Source organism: Astyanax mexicanus, chromosome 2 (assembly GCF_023375975.1).
Source record: "Astyanax mexicanus isolate ESR-SI-001 chromosome 2, AstMex3_surface, whole genome shotgun sequence".
Classification (NCBI taxonomy): Eukaryota; Metazoa; Chordata; class Actinopteri; order Characiformes; family Acestrorhamphidae; genus Astyanax; species Astyanax mexicanus.
In genome coordinates this window covers 57,407,724-57,428,426 of record NC_064409.1, presented here as the reverse complement: position 1 = coordinate 57,428,426, position 20,703 = coordinate 57,407,724, and the positions used below count along the sequence as shown (strand labels likewise).

The window sequence follows — 20,703 nt, the reverse complement described above, 5'->3', positions numbered from 1 at the left end:
TGAAAGATGAAGTTCCTTTTCATCTTCAGTTTTCTACCAGAGGCCGAAGGTTTTTGCCAATACTGACTGGTATTTGGAACTGTTCAAAATTCCGTCCACCCTGAATAAAGCCCCAGTTCCAGCTGAAGAAAAACAGCCCCAAAGTATGATGCTGCCACCACCATGCTTCACTGTAGGTATGCTGTTCTTTTGGTGACGAGCAGTGTTGCTTTTGCGCCTAATATACCTTTTGGAATTATGTCCAAAACGTTTAACCTTGGTTTCATTAAACCATAACACATTCTCCCACATGCGTTTGGTAGATATCAGATGAATTTTTGGAAAATTAAGTAGAGCTTAGATGTTTTCTGGATGTTTGTTTTGCACAGACATATGAAGAAGTCGGCAGATTGTTGTCACATGTACTACACAGCCAGTACTTGCCAGAAATTCTTGCAGCTCCTTCAGTGCTGCTGTCGGCCTCTTGGCAGCCTCCTTGACCAATTTTCTTCTTGTCTTATCATCAATTTTTGTCAAATGTCTTGTTCTTGGTAATGTCTTGTTGTGCCATGTTTTCTCCACTTGATGATGACAGTCTTCAAAGTGTTCCATGGTATATTTAATGACTTTTGTAGCCTTCACTTGACTGATATCTATGAATAATGAGATACCTCTGATGCTCTGGCATCTCTTTGTGGACCATGGCTTGTGCTGAAAGATGTGGCTACAAAAATATCAGGACAAGCCTACTAGAACAGTTAAACTTTACTTGGAGTTGATCAGAGGCACTTTAATTGTTGACAGGTGTGTGCTGACTCCAATTTAAAGTGAGTTTGAAGGTTATTGGTTAAATTTGAACACAGCAACACCCCTAGTTATAAAAGGGTGTGCACACTTATGCAACCTCAGTATCTCAGTTGTTTATTTTTACTTCACCTCCCTGAAAGATTTCTGTTTGTTTTTCAATTGCATTGTACAGGTTATAGGTCACATTATAGGTAGAAATTATTTGTCTTATTGTAATTTTTTTTACATCACAAAAACCTACCATTTGAACAGGGGTGTGTAGACTTTTTCTATCCACTGTATACATCTTGGCCTGGTGCTAGTTCTTTGATGCTAGTCCTGTGATGATATAATGATTATATAGTCCTGTGGCGATCAGTGTAGAGGATGGCTCAGGCATTCTTCCCACAGTGCATTGCTAAAGAACATATCAGATGCAATGTTGATGAGAATTTATGGCCAAACAGACTGCAGCGGATGGATGGCCAGGAAGGTGATGGAGAGAGGGGAGTGACACAGAGTAGTCAGAATGTTACTGTATTGCATTTGTGATGCTTGACTATTTTTTACCTACTGTAATGTATTTTGTTTTGTTTTTGCAGGTTTTTGTAATTTGTATACATAGTATATTTGATACATTTTCCTTAGTATTTTCTTTTCTTTCTACCTACAGTAATGTGTAAAAATGTACTTGTAAATAAAAATAGTTACAATTTCCTCAGCAGAAAGAGTGCAGTGTGTGTGGTGTGAAAATTGTATTCCTTTAGCTAGAACTCTGCCATAAAGACAAAACATCTAAGCATTTTGACTTGCAGTACTTACACAATGCCAAAGGGACAATGCATTTTGGGGGCACTGATGATTTGTGTGAGAAAGGAAATCAGTTTTGACACATGGGTGAACTGTTTTTGGAGCGATATGAGCAGTGATGAAGATCCATGTAGTTTTGCTGCACCGTCCAGTTTATTTTGACAGATGGACAAAATTAATGAAAATGTGCCAAAGCAATTGAGAAGGATCTATGCCATTTTTATGGTACTGACTATTTATATGGGAGAAAGACTTCATTTTGAAGCAAGAATGAACGTTTTGGGAGACATATGACATTTTGCTGGTTGTCTGAAGTGTTGTGAAGAACTGTAAGTCTGTTTGGCCAATTTACCTTTTAGTTATAGGAATGTCATCTCAGTTTCAAGAAATGAGCCAAACCAATTGAGAAAAACTGTAATGCTCAGTTATCTTCTTGCACATCATTTCAAACATTATCTTTTATCTTCATATTAATTTGTACACTCACTTGAACACAGCGATGAGCAAGTTGACGAGGAGGATATTAGCCACTAGCAAGTAGCACGCCATGATGGCTGGAGTGAGCCAGGCACCAGGAATGCAGGGTGGAAGTTTCTTTCCATCTTCATCATACATATTTTCTCCACAGGGGGCTGAGGAAAGACCTTACGTCTCACTTCTGAACACTAATGATTCATTCATTTTCCAAATTTTAAAAGAACATTAAAACTAATAAAGAATTGATATTTTACTTACGATTTATTTCCATAGCATAAACTGCAGAAACATTCCAGACAAAGGAATTCATAGAGACACAAAAAAGAGTAAAACTGAGAGAAGAGAAATGAAACTGTATATGTTCAGAACAGTTGCAGGTAAACAATTTTACAGATGTTCTTATATGGTCTTTGTGTAATTCTGAAAACGAGGCAAAAAGTAAAAGATGTATTAGAAATCCAAAAGATGGACATCCAAAGCTGTAAACATATGCACATAAACATATGCATCAAAACATATTGCAAGATTATCACAGCATAACAAGATGTAGCATATTATGTAATGATTACAAACATTAGACACAAAAATCACATAGGGGAAAATGATATAAGGAACAAATCTCATAGGGAAATACTTGATAATTTGATTCCTGTCTCACAGTGGCCATATCTCACACATCTTACTCACTGACAAGAACATATGTATATTTAGCTGAGCCTACCTACATCCTGCTTCTTAGCTGTTAGCAGTAACAGATTATATTAACTTTGGGCTCTCAATTAATCAAGTTTTCTATCACTACATATTCAATAGGTTTATTCTACAGGGTAAATAAAAAAATTGAAATTAGTCAATTAGTAATGCACATAAATCTATGGCTTCAATAATCTTTAAAACTAGAAATAGAGGATGGATAAAGTCACTAATTAGTCTAAATGTCTACCCTAGAGGCAGGAAAAAGAATCTTACTATCAATTCTAGTCTTACGGTCTATTGAGTCCGCAAACACCTCTCCATAGATCATCCAGTAGGGCATGTAGAAGATGTTTCGGGCCAGACGCCAGGTGGGCTCCTCGTCAGGGTGCAGGATGGCCTGACGTGCTACACCAAAACTCATCAGGACCACCAACATGATCACCACAAAGTACAGCATGTCAATCATCTGCAAAACACAACAGCAGGGGCAGGTTCAGAGTCTTTTAGGACAATAGATTTTTAGTGAACTACGGTCAAGGCTGTATCTTACTGTATCTGTGGGCATACACACGTGTAGCAAGTCATCAAGCATCAACGAGTGCTTAAAACTAAGTTTTATTTCATTTAAGTTTCGATTACAGTTTGTTCTAAAAAATGGCATTAGTGTGCCTCTGCTACCATTCCAAAGCCAAAGCCAAATATATTCTAAAAACAGAGGTGTCTGGTAAGTCCCGGGACCTTTATTTGACTATGACAGCTTTTGTTGGTTACCTGAGCAACCATGGTGCTGCTAATGGTGCTGCTGCACAAGTCTAGATGTATTGTGATCAGAAATCCAAACTTCATCTTCTCAATCATGCATTTCAAAAACAGAAATGATCTGGCAAGCTAAATAAGAGTGCAAAAGCTAAAAGCTTTCATTAAATAAAAAAATTCAGGTGTTTTTTGCCAGCCGCATTACCCACTCTGGACTTTAGATGGCACTAATACCCCATTCACTGTTATCTTTTTCCAAACCCAAAGCGCTCGCTAGTAGACTAGAATGCTGTTTGAGGTATTGGTTCTTATTTAAGAGGAGCAACAGTTTTCTAGACAACATTGATTAATGTGGATGCATGTAAGGGTATTTCTAGATGTCATCTAGATGACATGAATGCTTATCCATGATTCTACCGCCAAAACAGTCTGTTCCATTTTAAAACACATTTTAAATGACACTAATATAATATGATGATGTCGGTTAGTAAGCACTGAAACCATGTCTTTGTATTTGAGTTTTTAAAAAAGTGATATATAGCTATAGTGGTGAATTTCTATTAGAGAATCACCTTAGTCATTTTAAAATAAATCATAGGAGAACATAGATTATGCACAAAAGCTTAAAACCTGAATGACCTTCTGAGGCCTAGAATGCTAGAATATTGTTTTCATAAGCCTTTTAACACAGAATATCATTTCCCATAGTCTCTCAAAATTCAAATATTTGCATTGTTAAGCTGTCTTTGTAATAGTTCTTACCATCTTTCCAATCATCATTACGTAGGGTCCGAGGTACTTGTTGACACCAAAAATATCCAGCACTCGGATGTACCAGAAGATGATATCCACGCAGTAGATAACCCTGCCATAGCCCATATATGGTTCTGGCTGCAGTCTGAGGAGAACACCCAGTATGAACGTAGAGATGGCCGCCAGGTCAGTGATGTTCCAGTACTCTTCGAGCCACACGCTGATCTTCTGCTTTAGTTTACCAGGCTCCGACATCAGGATCTAAGATACAACAGAAAACTCTTAAATTATGACTTGATTGCACATACAAACAAAATTCCATTCTTTTTTCATTTCTTTTGTCTAAGATGTTTACAGAGCATCTTCCCTGCATCGTATGGTATAATAATTATGCATGGATGTATATTGTGAAGAGTACAGTATAGATCAGTGTAGATTTTTTTATATAACTCTGTACCAGAGGTTTTCTATTCACAGGTCTCCAGGTTTCATTAACACAGGTTTTCCACATTCTTTTGACAAACCGAGCAGCCAGTAAAATGGACTAAACATAATTAGTAGCCATTAGAAAAAATAATAAACAGTTGTTTAAGAATGTTCCTCATGTGGCAGTTCCTTTGCACATTTATACTTCACCTCTCAGGGGAAATGGATGAAATTATCCCTAATTTTTTTTCAGGGAGAGATAATGCTCTGTCTATTGTCTCTGTCTCCTAACTGTGAGAACAAATTACTTAATTGAAAAGCAAAGCTGTCATCCTTTCCTCACAACAGAAAAAAGAGTAATTGCATTTTTTTAAATTATTTTATTTCTATTTGTTTTCCATATTCTCCCCAATTTACACAGCCAATTACCCAACCCACTCATTAGGACTCCCCCAATCACTAGTGATGCCCCAACACCAGGAGGTGAAGACTAGCACATGCCTCCTCTGACACATGAGAAGTCATCCACCGCCTCTTTTCCAATGCTGATGATGCAGCATTGCCGAGTAGCATCACAGCGCACTTGGAGGAAAGCGCAGTGACTCGGTTCTGATACATCAGCTCACAGACTCCTTGTGCTGTGTACATCACCCTTTGGAGTGATGTGGGGAGAGAGAGAGCAAGGCCAATTGCGCTCTCTCAAGACTCCGGTAGCTGATGGCAAGCCACATAAACAGGATTCGAGCCACTGATCTCCTGATCATAGTGGCAGCGCTTAGCCCGCTGGACCAATCAGAGCCCCGTAATTGCATTTTAACTGATGCATAGACACTAGAAACATAGTATTTTAAGATTTTTATTGTGATCTTATATCTAAAAAATTATTTATTTAACAACCAATGATTCTAGAATTGTTTTACACACAAAACACAAACTTACTTGTTTTTGACATTGTTGTATTTTGTATATCTGCACATGTACTGTACCCTGTTGGTCTGGCATGGTCTCACCTGTCTAACTTTCTCCACGCCCAGTGTTAGAATGTAAGAGATGACTATCCACTCTTGCATCGATGGCCAGCGCTCCATCTTCACCAGGACAATGTAATTGTATAGCATCAGATACGCAAGGTAGGATATCTGCCACAAATACATCACACAATATTATAGATAGGGTCTGAAACTAACTCTCAGTAACCTTAAAGTTCTGCTTAACCTTAATTTAAGCATATATTTTTTTGACCTGACACTTTTGCAGAAATATGAACATCTGCAAAAAAATATTCACTAGGCTTTCCAAACATCGTAAAATATAAATTAAAAAACATTAAAATAATGCTAACCGTGTTGAACCAGAACTTGGTGAAGGGGGCATTGTAGAACTCATAGATCTTTCTTCCGATAGGCACACGCTTCATTTTCTTGCTGCCTTCCTCTTCATCACCCTTCTTGGAGTGTGTATCTGCATTAGCATCCTGGAACAAAAAAAAAAAGGCAGTCAGTTAAACATTTAGTTTACTGGTAAATTGGATAATATCAGGCAATTGTATAACAAGTGTTAAAGTAATTTGAGCGTAGATAAACCATTCCACAAACTGTAATACGAACATGACAGTTTATATGCTGGTTAGCTCTTTATAGTGTTTAATTTGAGCTGAATTTCAGCATATGAAACAAAGATAGGCCTAACACTTTTGTAAGTATTGCTTTTACTGTTAATAGCATATTTTAAAGGGGGATGAGCATTGCAGTTACCCTGCTAGATTTGTTGTCATCATCCTTTTCCTTGACTTCTTCACGATCATCAACTTGGTGTGCATCATCACCCAGCCGGAAATCCAGTAGTAAGATTGATGGTGGAAATATGATGCCAATAATCACCTGCACAGAACAAATTTCACAAGTTAGCCAAACACTCAGATTTGGTCATAAAAGTATCTGTGTATCCACATAAACTTATAGTGGTATAAAATAGTGATTTATAATACGTATATAATGTTAACCATTTAACATGTATTCTAGCCAAATGGATTGTAACCAAATTTAACAATCAAATTGTTGTAATAAAAACAGACAATGCTCATCTTCAGCTTTTTGACCTTATTGCCCTCATTGAATAGAGTGTGTAATGCTGATTAAATCCACTGGGTAGCATTGTTATGACAGGATGTCATTGTGTGAAAGCTGAGAAAAAAACAGATGTGTTATGTTATGAATAGTTACATATTTGTTGAAAGGTGATTGGTAAATGTATCTCTATGTTACCCTACAAATGTGTGTGACTGTTAAGTTGAGTTGCATAGTTTAGGGTAAGCAACACTGAATGCTAATGTTAGCTCAGCATAAACATTCACAAGATCACATTGTGATTTATGTGTATTTTACCTTCAATCTGGCATACCCTTAACACCATTTACTTGTTAGTTTGTAGTACTCATTATTTTTGTCATAGCTATCAGAGATAAACCCCATTGAAAAACACTATGCACTGAACTGCAGCAGTATACAGTAGCTACCACTATCTAGAAACTTAAGTAACTGAAAACAATACATGAGTCTAACATATCTAATTATTGTGACTGTAATAGATGGGATGGCACATTTGTAGATCCATGCGGTTCTTGACTCACTTTAGGTTTCCAAACCAAAGATTTATTTCTTTACCAAAGCATACACAAGAAAACTGAACAAAAAACGATTAAAATGCTTATAAACAGAAAACTAGGTACTTATATTCATGTTCCTAATTCCTAAATCCTAAAACTGCGGTCAGAAAAGGTGAGGCTCCTTTGGCTTTTTACTGCTTGTCTTGTTTTTTCTCCTGCATGAGCCTGTTAATGACCTTCAAAAAACACTGTAATTATCTGAATCTAACTACTGCCACCTACAGGTGCATAGTGGTAACACGCATTTCTAATGCCATTACTGTTATACTAATATTGGCCCTTAAAACATTGTTGTAAGTTTTATTTTAGCACAGTAAACACGATCAGGTTCTAGTTGTATTAAGTCGCATATCTGCTTTCTACAGGGATCATCAAAAAATGAAGTTGCTAAACAAGGATCTAGAAAGACATTGCTACCAATGCATTTTATCCATTTGTGCATATACACTATTTCTTAGTGTGACTGTTAAAGGGTTTAACATAATGTCAAATTTTCTACAGCACCTTGAGTCCAGGGTTTTTGCCAACCCTCAGGCAGCCCATCCACATGTCAGTGAGGAGCATCTGGCTGCAGGTGTGGGCGATGAAGTCTCTGTGCTTGGCAGCCACAGCTAGCTTCAGACAGGTGGAGTTGCTCCAGTTCTTTAGCTCATATGTGAGCAGTTTCATGGCCACCTGCTCATCATGTTTGTAGGCTTGGTCCAGAAGTTCATATGCCAAAGTTCCAAACTCCCTGAGATAGTAAAATATAAGGCGATACTGGTTATGATCTTGTGCGACATGATAAATGACTATAGTTTTTGGCAGGTGTGGAAGATATATTCTATATGTAAAGGTATTTAGGCATAGGTAATAATATTTTGGCCGCATATTATTTCACACTTTTTTTTATTAACTTTCCCACTTTTTGCACAATGTTTCCATTAAATAGCCTAAATGTATTCTTATATTGCTATTCAAAGAAAAAGCAATTATAAAACATCATTTAAAAATATTTTTTAACACTAAATATTTTAGCAACTCAGCTATCAATTATTTGTTTTTTTCTTTTTTGTTTAGTCAATCACTGAAAGTGCTTTTGAATGCCGTTTTTTTGCAGAATATTTGGCATATCCCAAATTTATAGTGAAATAATAATTTTAAGTTACTTTCCAATAGAAAGGGACACTTTGACGCAAACACACAGGCCAAGATTGCCATGCCCATTGCCAGTTGTTGGGGAATATAAAACCCCCAAGCACTGAGCCATGGAAATGATAGAGCTCCATTCAATACCTTTGATATAAATCTAGTTTGGGATTCAGAACTAGTTATCCAACATCAGCGTCTGACCTCACTAATACTCTTGTGGCTGAATGCAATTAACTCCTCACAGCTATGTTCCAAATTTAGTGTCATGCCTTCCCAAAAAATGCCATTACAGAGGGGACAAAGGGAAATGTGTAAAACTTGTCGATGATTTAACTGTAACTATAGCTTGATTGAGGCAGCAAGCATAAAAGAAAATGATATAACTTTTATATAGAACAGCCCATTCTCATTTGTTACTCTAAACTTTTACATAGATTGAGGTGGTCAGTTTGCTCCAGGTCCTTCACTTACTTGGAGTTGTTATCCAGATCCTGGGAAACGTCGTCCACCAGCTCACTGACTGAAGACTCGTGGGCCATAGCTTTATAGAGCTTGCAGGCTACCAGTGCCTTTGCCATGGCCTCCTCTCCCCTCTGCCACAAGAACAGGGCCATCTTCTGCCTCCTCATTAGCACTGCCCACACTATCAACTCATGGAAGGGGAAGTGGAAACGGCTGACCTCAGGGTCGTCCACATCAATGTCCACCTCCTCTTCCTTTTTTTTCTTCCTCTTCTTGCCTTTTGGCCTTGGTTCATCATCCTAGCAGTTTCAAAACCAGGCAAATAAACAAACAATGAAGTTATCAATAATTACTTATTTTAATGAATCAAGCAGAATGATAGAAAGTAGTTATTCATACCTCCATGCCAAGAAGTTTGAGGGCTTTAGGCTGTAAAAAATTGTATAAAAAGACGTATTTTACATTGTTATAAAACATATACACATTACATAAAACATTTGTTTGTTATTATTTGTAGTATAAACAGCTCAGGAAAAAAAATAAGAGACCACTTAAAAATGACGAAACCAAATAAAAAGCCTCTGGAATATAATCAAGAGGAAGATGGATGATCACAAGCCATCAAACCAAACTGAACTGCTTGAATTTTTGCACCAGGAGTAGCATAAAGTTATCCAAAAAACAGTGTGTAAGACTGGTGGAGGAGAACATGCCAAGATGCATGAGAACTGTGATTAAAAACCAGAGTTATTCCACCTAATATTGATTTCCGAACTCTTAAAACTTTATGAATATGAACTTCTTTCCGATATTAGCATCTGTTGCTCTCACCCTTTTCAGGCCATAAAGGTTGTTGTAGAGAGAGCGGAAGCTTTTTCTTGTGTAGTTACAGCGATAGGCTCCACCGATAAGGTACTCCACCACCAGGCCGATGTCAATCAGAGTGATTTGATAGTCTGGTGGGAGGTTCCCCTAGGAAATTGTAAAAGGCAAAATTCATATTGATAATTATGTTCTGTATATGTTCTGTATATTACAGTATAAAGAACATACAGTGCTACTTGTAAAGTGTAACATGTTCTTGTATCAGTATAATATAAATATCTTACTTTTTTAACTTCTCGAACTATGACGTTCAGAGTGTTGGCAGGCCCAAGTTTCTAAAAAACAGCAGTAAAAAAAAAACAGGTAATTTTTTGCAAATTATGAATAAAAAAGGATGAATGAGCAAATAATCCCATAGCATTAGGTTTAGTGAATTCTTTTAGAGGATTAAAAATGTTAATTTCATAAACTATTGTGCCGCTTTTCCAGTAAGAGCCAGATGAGTGACGATCAGTGCGCTCACTGTGTTATATAACTCCTCCAGGCGTGGGATGGTGAGGAAGTGGTGAATGTTGACCCCATTTTCAATCAGCAGCTTGACGAAGTCCACTCTGTCCAGGACCAGTGCGTCCATCATCGCCTGTTCTAACGAGTTCACCTGTGGGGGGCGCCAGTGGGTAAATACTTTTGAGTGTATTTGGAGTTTACCTACTGTAATGAGACCCAACACTCTTAAGTAGAATATTCAGAGGATAGGGTCTCTAGGACTACTCTTAAACACCAAAACCATCACATTATGAGATGGGGACAGACACACAGACACACACAGAACAAGGACAAAAGTGTATGGGGGTCACATGGATCAGTCACATTGAATAAAAAAAAAAACATTATTACATTATGGGAACGTTATGGGGGGCTTCATACCCCTCCAGCTTACGCCAGGCATTAAGAAAACTTCTCATGTACTTTTTTAAATAATATTAAATGACTTTACGTAATTTAATGGGGACAACTGGGTAAAAATAAAGCAAACATGATTATATGTTTTTAATGTCCTGTACATATATATATTGTGTATGTATTAGTATTCACTGGTGTCAATTTGACCCAAGGCTGTTTTAGCTGTATAAAACATATCAACATTTTACACATGTTGGTTTTGGATGACGTGACTGTCACTTTGACATGGATCTTAAAAATTGTCAGTGTTATAAGCTTTTATAACAGAGGGGGATTTTTTAAAAGGCTATATAAGAAGTCAATAAACAAATATAGCATGTGACATAACCTTGGGTAACAATTTTAATTATTATATAAAAATAATGTATGTGGGTTAAAAATGCTTGGGTCAAGGATAAAAGATATTAGTAAATTTGAAAGTTACAGGAGGGTTATGGTGGGGTGTAATGATGGGGCCCATTTAGGAAGCCCAACTGGGTCTCAGTAAAATCTATATGTATATTAACTAGACCCCAATTGATTGTCATTACTTGTGATTTGACAACTGTCTCTTTGCTGTTGTTTCCAATTACAAATAACATTATTTAATTTATATTGCTATGTACAATTTAAAGGGGAAAGGAAATGTTGCTAGAGTAATATGAATTGTTTATTTGCAATAATAGATAAATGTCAGTTTAAAGGATAGCACATATCTGTTTTATACTAATTAAATCTTCATACATACCCTTATATGAAGATTTAATTTTATATCATTGCTCATACTTACCCAGTTGAGTAGTTCTAATTTCCTAGGATCTGTTTCTTCTGGAACCTCTGCCTTGGCCTTCCCACCCTTCCCCTTCTTCCCTCTGCTCTTTCCTTTTCCCTGTGGCTTTTCCTTCGGCTTCTCCTTCACTGATGCCGCTGTGATGGCTGTAGCACTGGCCACTGCACTCGGCGGCTAGTAAATCAAATATGGCTTTTTGAGATAGGTGATCATGGGGTTTAGCATGCAGTTAATACAGTATATGTATTGTCACACCTGACAGTTCTATGGGATGTAGTTCTGTGAGTTCTCTTTGTGCAGTTTACTCACTGGAAGGTTGTGTCCATACACAAAGATCTGGTTGCGTGCTATATCCACTCTGTTCCAGGCCAGAGCCAGGCTCAGCTGATCTGGGGCTGAGGCGTTTGTGCCTGAGTGGGCACACAACACATGTACAGGCATGGCATGAGATATCCAGCAATTGTAATAGTAAATATATTTTAAAGTTTTTTTTCCTGTGAACCCTGAATTGTACCCTTTAGTAAAGCTGTCAGAATGGCCATTTCAATGTCCTGCTGTCCTTCTGCTCCCATTCGGAAGACTGTAATCTGTAGCAGAGGATCAGATATAAAAAAAAAATATGTAAAAGCGTGTGAATGTTTTTATTTTTCTGGTATCTATCCTTTACTAAGTCAGTGGATGAATGATGGTGAAGAGATAAATGAAACAAAAAATATTTTTTTCATTGACAGGATAATGTAACAAAACCCAAAGGCTTCCTCTGAGCATCTTAACACTCTACTGCATGAGTAACTTCCCCCAACTAAATGGAGAAAGAGTGCTTTCCTTGTTTTCAGTGGTATCAAATGCCATTGTATCAAATGCCATTGCCCTGAAGAAGTAGTCACATGTGCCACAGTGTTAAGTGTGATTAAACTGGTGTGGATACATGGCACTATGCCCAAGAGCTCGAGTATTCATCATTGAGAAGCTTAACTGTTTAATTTGATTTCATATTTGCCAGTTATAATGGGACATTGACATGAGCTATTATGTTTTTTCAAGATTCTACAGACAAAATAAAAAATAGAGTTTCTATTGGGGATCTTTTGGGGATCTTTACAGATTGAATATGTTTTCTGAACTGTTATCTTTATTTATTAACACTAGATATGATATGGGATGTGATGCTTTTTGTATTATGTATTACATAAAAACACCAATACTAAACCCCTACTTAAATGAATTGAGCAACTTACTTCAGTTTGTTTCTTATGCTATACTGTAAAGAACATTCCACATTTGTTCACATCTTAAGAGACCAATTAAGAGACCATTTCAGTTTCTGAATCAGTTTCTCGATTTTGCTATTTATGGGTGTATGTTTGAGTAAAATGAACATTGTTGTTTTATTCTATTAACTATTAACAACATTTCTACCAAATTCCAAATAAAAATATTGTCATTTAGAGCATTTATTTACAGAGAATGAGAAATGCCTGAAATAACAAAAAAGATGCAGATCTTTCAGACTTCCACCAAATTGCACCAAATTATACAAGTTTATTTTATAAAGTTTTAAGAGTTCAGAAATCAACACTTGGTTAAATATCCCTGTTTTTATTCACAGTTTTCATGTTCTCCTCCACTAGTCTTGCACACTGCTTTTGGGTAACGCAACTTCTGGTGCAAAAATTCGAGCAGTTCAGCTTGGTTTGATGGCTTGTGATCATCCCTCAAAGAAATTCATAATTTTAAGTGGTCTCATTTTTTTCCAGAACAGTGTATCATTATGGGCTCTTATGGGTTAATGTGATTGGGTGCATGGCAATTATAATATTATTTTATTGGGGTTCCTTATAAATTGAATACTCATGTGAATAGAGGTAGATAGTGCTTCTGTTTTGTGTTTTTCAGTTATCTTTATTTATGAACATCAACAGTGTACATGTTGTTGATGCTGAATTATATACTCTTAGTAGATTCCATAAAGTATTTAGAAATGAATTCATAATAAAACCACCATTGGATCCAATAACAGCTTTACAACTGTCTGAACTAGTCTTTTTTTTTATTTGATTTATTTTTTATCATCTTTTTGGAACAAAGCTGGTCAACCCTGGTCCTGGATCACAATTTTCTGATGCCCCTGAAGGCCTTACATATGTGATGTTCATGATCAGATGTTGGATTAGATTAGATGGTTGCTATTAAACTCTTTAGGGTGTTAAAACTTCAGGACCAAGACTGGGTATCTTTGATCCTTGGCATATATCCAAAGAACCCCTTTTGCCTTTCTAGATCTTACCCTGGCATGTTAAAAGTCATGGGATAGCAGTGTGTAAAATGAGCTTGGAGCTTGTGAATGCCTACATCTGTGTAAGTTGTGAGGTGTTATCTTGTGAGTGAGGTTGAATACCGGCCAGCATGCTCATGGAAAGATAACATAAATTATTGGAGTTCGAACGAGGCCTGACACTGAGACCAAATAGATGGGACATTCCATTTCTGGCAGAAATCACAACCATGTTTAAAGCAGCAAACACCACACACATATCATGCAGGTCAATGCAGTGTTCTTTAGCCTGGCAAAAGTCATGGGACATGACACTTTCCTATTGGCTTGTCAGATACATGTGTATACTAGTAATGCATGATCTTCTCTCCACTTTAACAAGTCGTATCTGGTTTTGAAAGATATTGTCAATATTAATGTTGTAATGTCTTAATGTTGTAATCATGGGCGTGGTAGTGGGGGGAAAAGTGGACCTGACTACACAGGGCCCGAGTAAAAAGAGGGGCCCATGAAAATCCACGTTCATTGTGTACTGGCATGGACAGGGGCCCACTGACATTGAGAGTGTACAGGGCCCAGAATTAGCTTCTACGCCCCTGGTTGTAATGTACCACACTATCAGATACCAGGCTCAGATATTACAGAGAGTGGAGGAGATGTTCAGGATGGATTAGAGGGAGATGTAGCCCCGCTTCCCTTCATCTGTATGTAAGGGTTGGGAAGAGGATGAACATGAATGAACATGAGGCTGGTGGTAGGAGCAGGTGGTGCTGCACTGATCCTGGTCCAGATGCGAGGAACTGGAGATTATCTCCTGCCGCAAGAGGTATTAGGAACTACTTATCACATCACCTACCATCTGCAAAATCTGTCACTGTAACATAAACGCTGCTACTGTGCTGACTGTGGTCATAACAGGAGACACCTTGGAGGTTGTAAGCTGCTAAGTACTGCGCAAAGTCTCACTATGTGCATATTTTTCTTCTTCACTTTTAATTTAACCTTCTATGTTGCACATTTCCATATCGTATCATACTGTCTGTCTGTCTAAATCTATGTTTAATATAAAGTTACATGGAATATATATAAGTCCAGTACAATGTCCAATATAATGAATATAAAAATAAGGTATATGTGCAATAATATGAAAAAGTATATTTGGCTCTTTATATTCTCATTATATTCTTACATTCTTATTGTACATTTAAAACAGTGTTTGTTTATTTGTTGCCTTGTGCAATCTATTTTTTGTTGATTTAATCATGATGTTTTTGAAGCTTCCTTGCTCTAAAACCCATGATTCAAATGAAATACTTCATATAAAAAGTCGAAATCTAAGTTTGCTATATCCATAGGGACTGCAAAGCTTTCAAAAATATATTTCTCCTCCCGAACAATATAATTCATGCCATGGAGGATTAATATATTTTAAATCACAGTACTACAATGAAGTGCTCAGTAACCTGCCCTATATGGACAATGTCCTTGAGGTGAATATTATGAAAAATGAATGTAATGAACATTCAGGACAATGGAAGAAGGGGAATGTCTTTATTAACAAATGACAGGAACAGTGATAAAGGAGTGAATATGACTTTATTTAAAGAAGACAACTGCATGGAACAAACACACAGAGGAAGATACAGGGTAATGAAATGTACGGTAGTATTTATTTCTAAATGACTGCATGAAATAGATTCAAATATCAACATTGCATAGGCATGTTTTTTAAGTTAATGAAAAGGCTATATTGGAATTAAAATAACAGCATAACATTATCCCTTTTTGCACATGTACTGATGTATTGCCTTTTTGACCTATTTAGTCAGACTGTATAATCATGTTCCCTCATTGTAAAGGATTATAAACCATTGCACAGTTATTGTGCAGCTGTTATAAAGCTGTATATCAATTTTTTTTGATAAAGTATTATGAAATAGTAAAATTATATATAGTGTCACATCTACAGTCACTGACTGACAGTTCTCAATATTTTTTTTTTCTTAAAATATCACAATAATTCTATTACATATCCTATCATCTAATTCTAACAGAGCATTTTGAGTTGTTTGGACTCCTGCTTCTTGTTTTATACATGTACTCACCAGCTCTCTTTTCTTCATGCAGTCCATGATCATGAGGAAGATCTGCTGGGACTGACTCTTGCTGTAGCTAAACGTCTTCTGAATGGTGACCAGCAGCTGGTCTCTGGCATCATCACCTATTATTCTAGAAATATTAATGCATGCAGTACATTAGTGAACTGACTGATTATGGTTGGGCTTCTCAAAAGCATCTAAGCACAAAGACAGTATTGAAAGTTCTTAACAATAATAATAAAAAGGATTTTGAAAGACTTTATGAAAAAGATATGTGAAACATGTACGCATTACAATATGGCTGACTTCCTGTTGGGCATGGGTATTATGTCCATCATGATGAGGACAATGTTCCTACCTATTCTTTTTATAAGCACTTAATAACAACTGTGGCAAATACAATAATAAACTCATATAAAACCTCTAGGGGGCACTATAGAGTTCACTGCCCACATCCAAGGCAAAAAACAAAGAACTGTGAGTTATTACCAAACTTTAATTTGTGTGTCAAACATGATGAATGTTCTAACATTATAAAGGGTCAAATTTACATTCTAAGCCCAAGACAGGGTTTACAAAAACTTTGCTGTAGCAAATGTCCCTTAAAAATGAGGATTTTAATATTTGAGCCACTCTTACCCTCCCTTCTGTGAATGTTTGTGAGCAAAGGAGATGATATCTGAGGCACGTCCACTTCCGTCACACACCACCACAGGCACGGGCGGGTCCTCACGCAAACTTTCCAACACCACAGTGATCATGTTTGGACCTCCTTCCACAATCAGACACAAGAGTGGCACTCCTTGGCCTAATCCTGAAATACAGAAAAAGATAATTAAGCTTTATACAGTTCAAATATAGAAGAATTTGATAGTTTGGACCATATCATTAGTAATATGATTTATTTGGAGAAGCCTGAAGAGAGGGGTGATAACTTTGGGCTAAAGTTTTGGTTGTTTCTGCTTATTGTAGAAGGCTAGTCTTTCCCCTCTGATAAGTGGAGCCATGAAGGAAAAAAAGAAGTTAAAAGAGCAGGAAGGAGGTAAAGGGGGTAGATAGGGTAATAGATGGTGGTGAAAACTTGTTGCAGACATGTGAACAAAGCGGAAACTGTATTTATGTAGGGATTTTGTGTTTTTTTTACAACACCATAATTGGTGATAGTTATTGAGTGTAGTCTACTTTGATTTCTGGTGTAGGAGGTGGGTTTATAGTAAATTTTATCAAAAGATGTCAGCAGCTTGAAAAACTGTAGGTCTACATCACATTATACATATTTCTATATATATTCAACATGCTTTCAACATGTATTATGTTTCTTAACCATTATTTTGAGACAAGAACCAGTAATTCAAGTAGAATTCTCAATAACTAACGTTTGATATATGTATTTTTCCAACAGAAGGAGGTCAGGAGGTGATGTGAGTGGTGACAGCTGAGCATCCCTTTGCTGTCCCTGCCTTATCCCAATTTCCAGGCATAGGATGACAAAGGGAAACCCACAGGTCACAGACAAGAGCATCTCAGTCCATCCACCAACACTTTCTGGCAGTAATAAACTACAGCGGATAAAAAGGATCTTTCAGTGCGATCTTCCACACAGCTTCACCATCCTTAAGCTGTCAAAATGCACCCATAAACAATCATTTAAGTTGAGAAGATCAGCGATGCATTAGGAGCAGATGTGGGTGAGGCATGGCATTACTGGTTGGTCTGAACATACTTACGGGTGTTAATCTTCTGCAGAGATATGTGTTTCTCCAGCTGCCTCCGCAGTTTGACCTCCGCCCCGTATTTCCCACATGTGCCGTTATCACACAGGATGAAGTGTGAGTGGCTGCTGTTGAGCACGGCCAGCTTGCTCAGTGGATTGGACATCGCCTGGTAAGGTTTGTTCACCTGAACAAGTCCAGATATATTCATTAAGTAACATCTTCATCAATCAATCAACCAGATGTTGGATTTTTATTATCACACTAAAAATACTCCTGTCTGGAGTCACATATTCAGACTCACGTCTCGTCCGATAAGATCTTCCTTGCTCTCTAGAATTCCCCATGGAGCAATCCCTATGGCACAGACTTTGCCTCTGGATTTAGAGGAATGGTCTTTCAGTGCATCTCCAACATGGCGCATTACCCCTGAAAGAAAGATGACTGTGTGATATATCTGTTGCGAATGACAAAACAAGCAGCATTATGCGATTTGTTAACCTTTAAATTTGCTCACCTGTGTTAATGCCAGCAGTGAAGATCCAGGCTCCAGTCGTAACAGCAGCTTTGATCAGTCCTTTTCCGAACACCTGCTTGAGTTTTGGTTGCAGGTCAAAGTTCTGGAGGCCTCCATGAACGGATATGAGTAAAGTGGGAAGCTCCAGGTGCCAGTCTTTCACCATGAGGTGCAGCAGGTTGTCTGGTTTGGTGTCATAAGACACCCTGATATACTGTGAATAAAAATAAGAATAAAAAAAAGATTTTAGTGATGATTCGTTTATTATTATTATTTTAAAAAGTAGACTTAAATGGGAATTCCACTTGATTTTAAGAAGGTCTGCATAATTTAGTTGTACCTACAGTTCAACATATCACTGGTACTTAATGTAAAATCCATATTTTAAAGCAGCATTAAGTGATTCTAAGTAATTATTTCCTGCTCATCTTTCTAAAATGCTAAAAAATGTTTTTTTTTTTTTTTTTTTTTTAAAGTAGTTGTTTTCAATGTCTTTACCATGGCTTTGTTGATGAATCCTCCTCCCTGGAACTCGATGGTGCCGTAAGCGTCCGTGGGGGAAGTCTGCGTGTGTTTGGACACAGTCCATTTTTCCTGAGGCGGGTCCACCTGCACCAGCAGGTTGTCCACTGCAGGCTTGTTGGTGACAGCAGCAGATGGGATTGCGGCATGCTGAGTCAGCAAATTTCCACAGGCACACCTTAGGGAAAACAGTTAAGACCCGTCAGTGAAGAGAAGGTTTTATTAGAGGAGAAGACTTGGAAACCTTGTGAAAACTTTGTGAAAACTTTGTGAAGACCTTGTGAAAACTTGTTGCTTGTGTGGCCAGTTTGAATGCCCCCCAGGTTCTGTAATGATGAGACGAATGAAGATAAAAGAAAGTGTGGATCCCGTGTATGCAGGCTGCTAGCTGTGTTTTCATGGCCCTCTTTAATACGTGCCTCCATGCACATAAAGGCCATTCACTCTGGCAACTCTCCACCTTGCTGGCCACGGGTGGCCAGTGAACCGGTCCATATTAGCCCCTTTTGCCCCCGCACATACAACTACAAAGCAGCCTGGCACACAATGTGCCCTCACACTGATACATAACAGGAATATTGATGTCAGTGGCCTTTCTTAATTATTGTAGAGAAAGTGAGACTTTTTAAGTGTCATCAGTTAGTGCTAATTTTGCTCCTTGCTCCAGTCAGGAAGATCTGAGTTAATGATGAGTCTATTCATTCTGCAGATCGGTGATTGATTTACTGCCTTTTATTTCAGTAATTGATGCAATTCAGAATATTTTACAAAAGACAAAAAAAAAAACGTTCGTTAAAAGAGAGGCTTACCGAGTTGGATCTTTTGATGGGAAAATGTGATTGCATTCTCTTTTCTGAAAGGTCCGTTCAACCCAGGCTTTCTGTCCCTGTGAACACAAGAAAACACAGACACACATTTATATAGTTAGAATTATGTTATTTCACTTCATTTCAAGTTCACATATAACTTTGATAGCATATGGTGCTCAACATATAATGCCATTAAAAGCCGAAGGTCACAAGTGTTATGAATTACGAGTTTCATATATGAAGCACTTTCCGTCTTTCTCTCTTTGAGGACAGAATACGCACATGCATTAAAGCAGTTACTGTAAGAAGTACATTTACTCCCTCAAGTTATGCCTAGCTAGATGCATTTAATCCTCTTACTACTATGCTAATCCTGTCTAAAGTATAAGCAGTACAGTAGGTGCAGCCTGGTAAATGTATACTGCTGCACATGGTATATTTGGCAGGATAAATGTGCGCACTAAAAACCTGTGAGAGATTAAACAGACCGCTTGCTGCTTTAGCTGAGCAAAGCGCACTTATTCACAATTACTAACACATTACTCTCAGCTGAACGCACTTCTAGGAATATGCCGCTCTGCAGAGAATTGAACAGACACGTACTAAATCACCAGACCATTAAAAATCTGTTATCAGGAGTGATACAGAAGTGAAATTAGAAACAAACAAGGAAACCGGAATCAGGAGAGGCTGCTGATCACATCTAGGCCATTTTCTGTTTTGCCTGAAATTATTAGTGCATAGCAAATTGGACATCAGATCTGCTTTGGACCCTGGTCATTGCCCTCCTGTTCCCTTTTGGAGAAAGTGCCAAGGAAAGCAGGGAAACAAAGGTAACGCTTGCCAAAGGAGATGTCAGATCCTGTGATGCCAGCTTTTTGATCTTGCTCCAGTGCCAGACGAAAATAACCTCGGTTCAAAGCAATATCTGTCTGAGCTTTTGTTGTCAGTTCAGTCCTAATTAAGACAAAAGGCTTTTTGAAGAAAATCTCCACAGGAAGTTAAGATGGAGAGGACTGAACCAGGCTCTAAGAAAGAGCTATGGTCATAAACCCAACTAACCATGACTCACCCCCTGCTATTCCTTTATGAGGCGACTTTAAGGAGAAATCAGTCTAGACTAATCTGTTGGAAGGAAAAATCTACAATAACACATAATATTTCCAACCATTTGTGTGTGTGTGTGTGTGTTTTTTTATCACTGAGACCTTCCTGTTCATAAGAGTAATTCAACAGCTTACAATGAAGTAATTTATCAAAAAATATAAATT

At 37.5% G+C, this 20,703-nt stretch overlaps 1 protein-coding gene across 2 annotated transcripts in view; it reads right to left on the bottom strand.

The window, feature by feature from the left end:
• Positions 1-20,703, bottom strand: part of trpm1b (transient receptor potential cation channel, subfamily M, member 1b) — a 41,594-nt gene that overhangs the window by 4,715 nt on the left and 16,176 nt on the right. Inside the window, exons 2-24 of one of the 2 annotated variants that reach the window (XM_015605134.3) lie at positions 19,433-19,509; positions 18,600-18,801; positions 18,102-18,315; positions 17,889-18,013; positions 17,600-17,771; positions 16,512-16,686; positions 15,879-16,002; positions 12,013-12,085; positions 11,808-11,908; positions 11,499-11,672; positions 10,290-10,424; positions 10,051-10,101; positions 9,773-9,913; positions 9,341-9,370; positions 8,951-9,240; positions 7,853-8,081; positions 6,438-6,563; positions 6,026-6,157; positions 5,694-5,822; positions 4,267-4,518; positions 3,040-3,214; positions 2,311-2,331; positions 2,063-2,207 (exon numbers count right to left, since the gene is read on the bottom strand). In XM_015605134.3, the coding sequence (XP_015460620.3) occupies positions 2,063-2,207; positions 2,311-2,331; positions 3,040-3,214; positions 4,267-4,518; positions 5,694-5,822; positions 6,026-6,157; positions 6,438-6,563; positions 7,853-8,081; positions 8,951-9,240; positions 9,341-9,370; positions 9,773-9,913; positions 10,051-10,101; positions 10,290-10,424; positions 11,499-11,672; positions 11,808-11,908; positions 12,013-12,085; positions 15,879-16,002; positions 16,512-16,686; positions 17,600-17,771; positions 17,889-18,013; positions 18,102-18,315; positions 18,600-18,801; positions 19,433-19,509 (3,293 nt within the window). Of the gene's footprint in view, positions 1-2,062; positions 2,208-2,310; positions 2,332-3,039; positions 3,215-4,266; positions 4,519-5,693; positions 5,823-6,025; positions 6,158-6,437; positions 6,564-7,852; positions 8,082-8,950; positions 9,241-9,340; positions 9,371-9,772; positions 9,914-10,050; positions 10,102-10,289; positions 10,425-11,498; positions 11,673-11,807; positions 11,909-12,012; positions 12,086-15,350; positions 16,003-16,511; positions 16,687-17,599; positions 17,772-17,888; positions 18,014-18,101; positions 18,316-18,599; positions 18,802-19,432; positions 19,510-20,703 lie in introns of those variants that run through there. The other variant, XM_049474631.1, reaches the window with a different exon arrangement.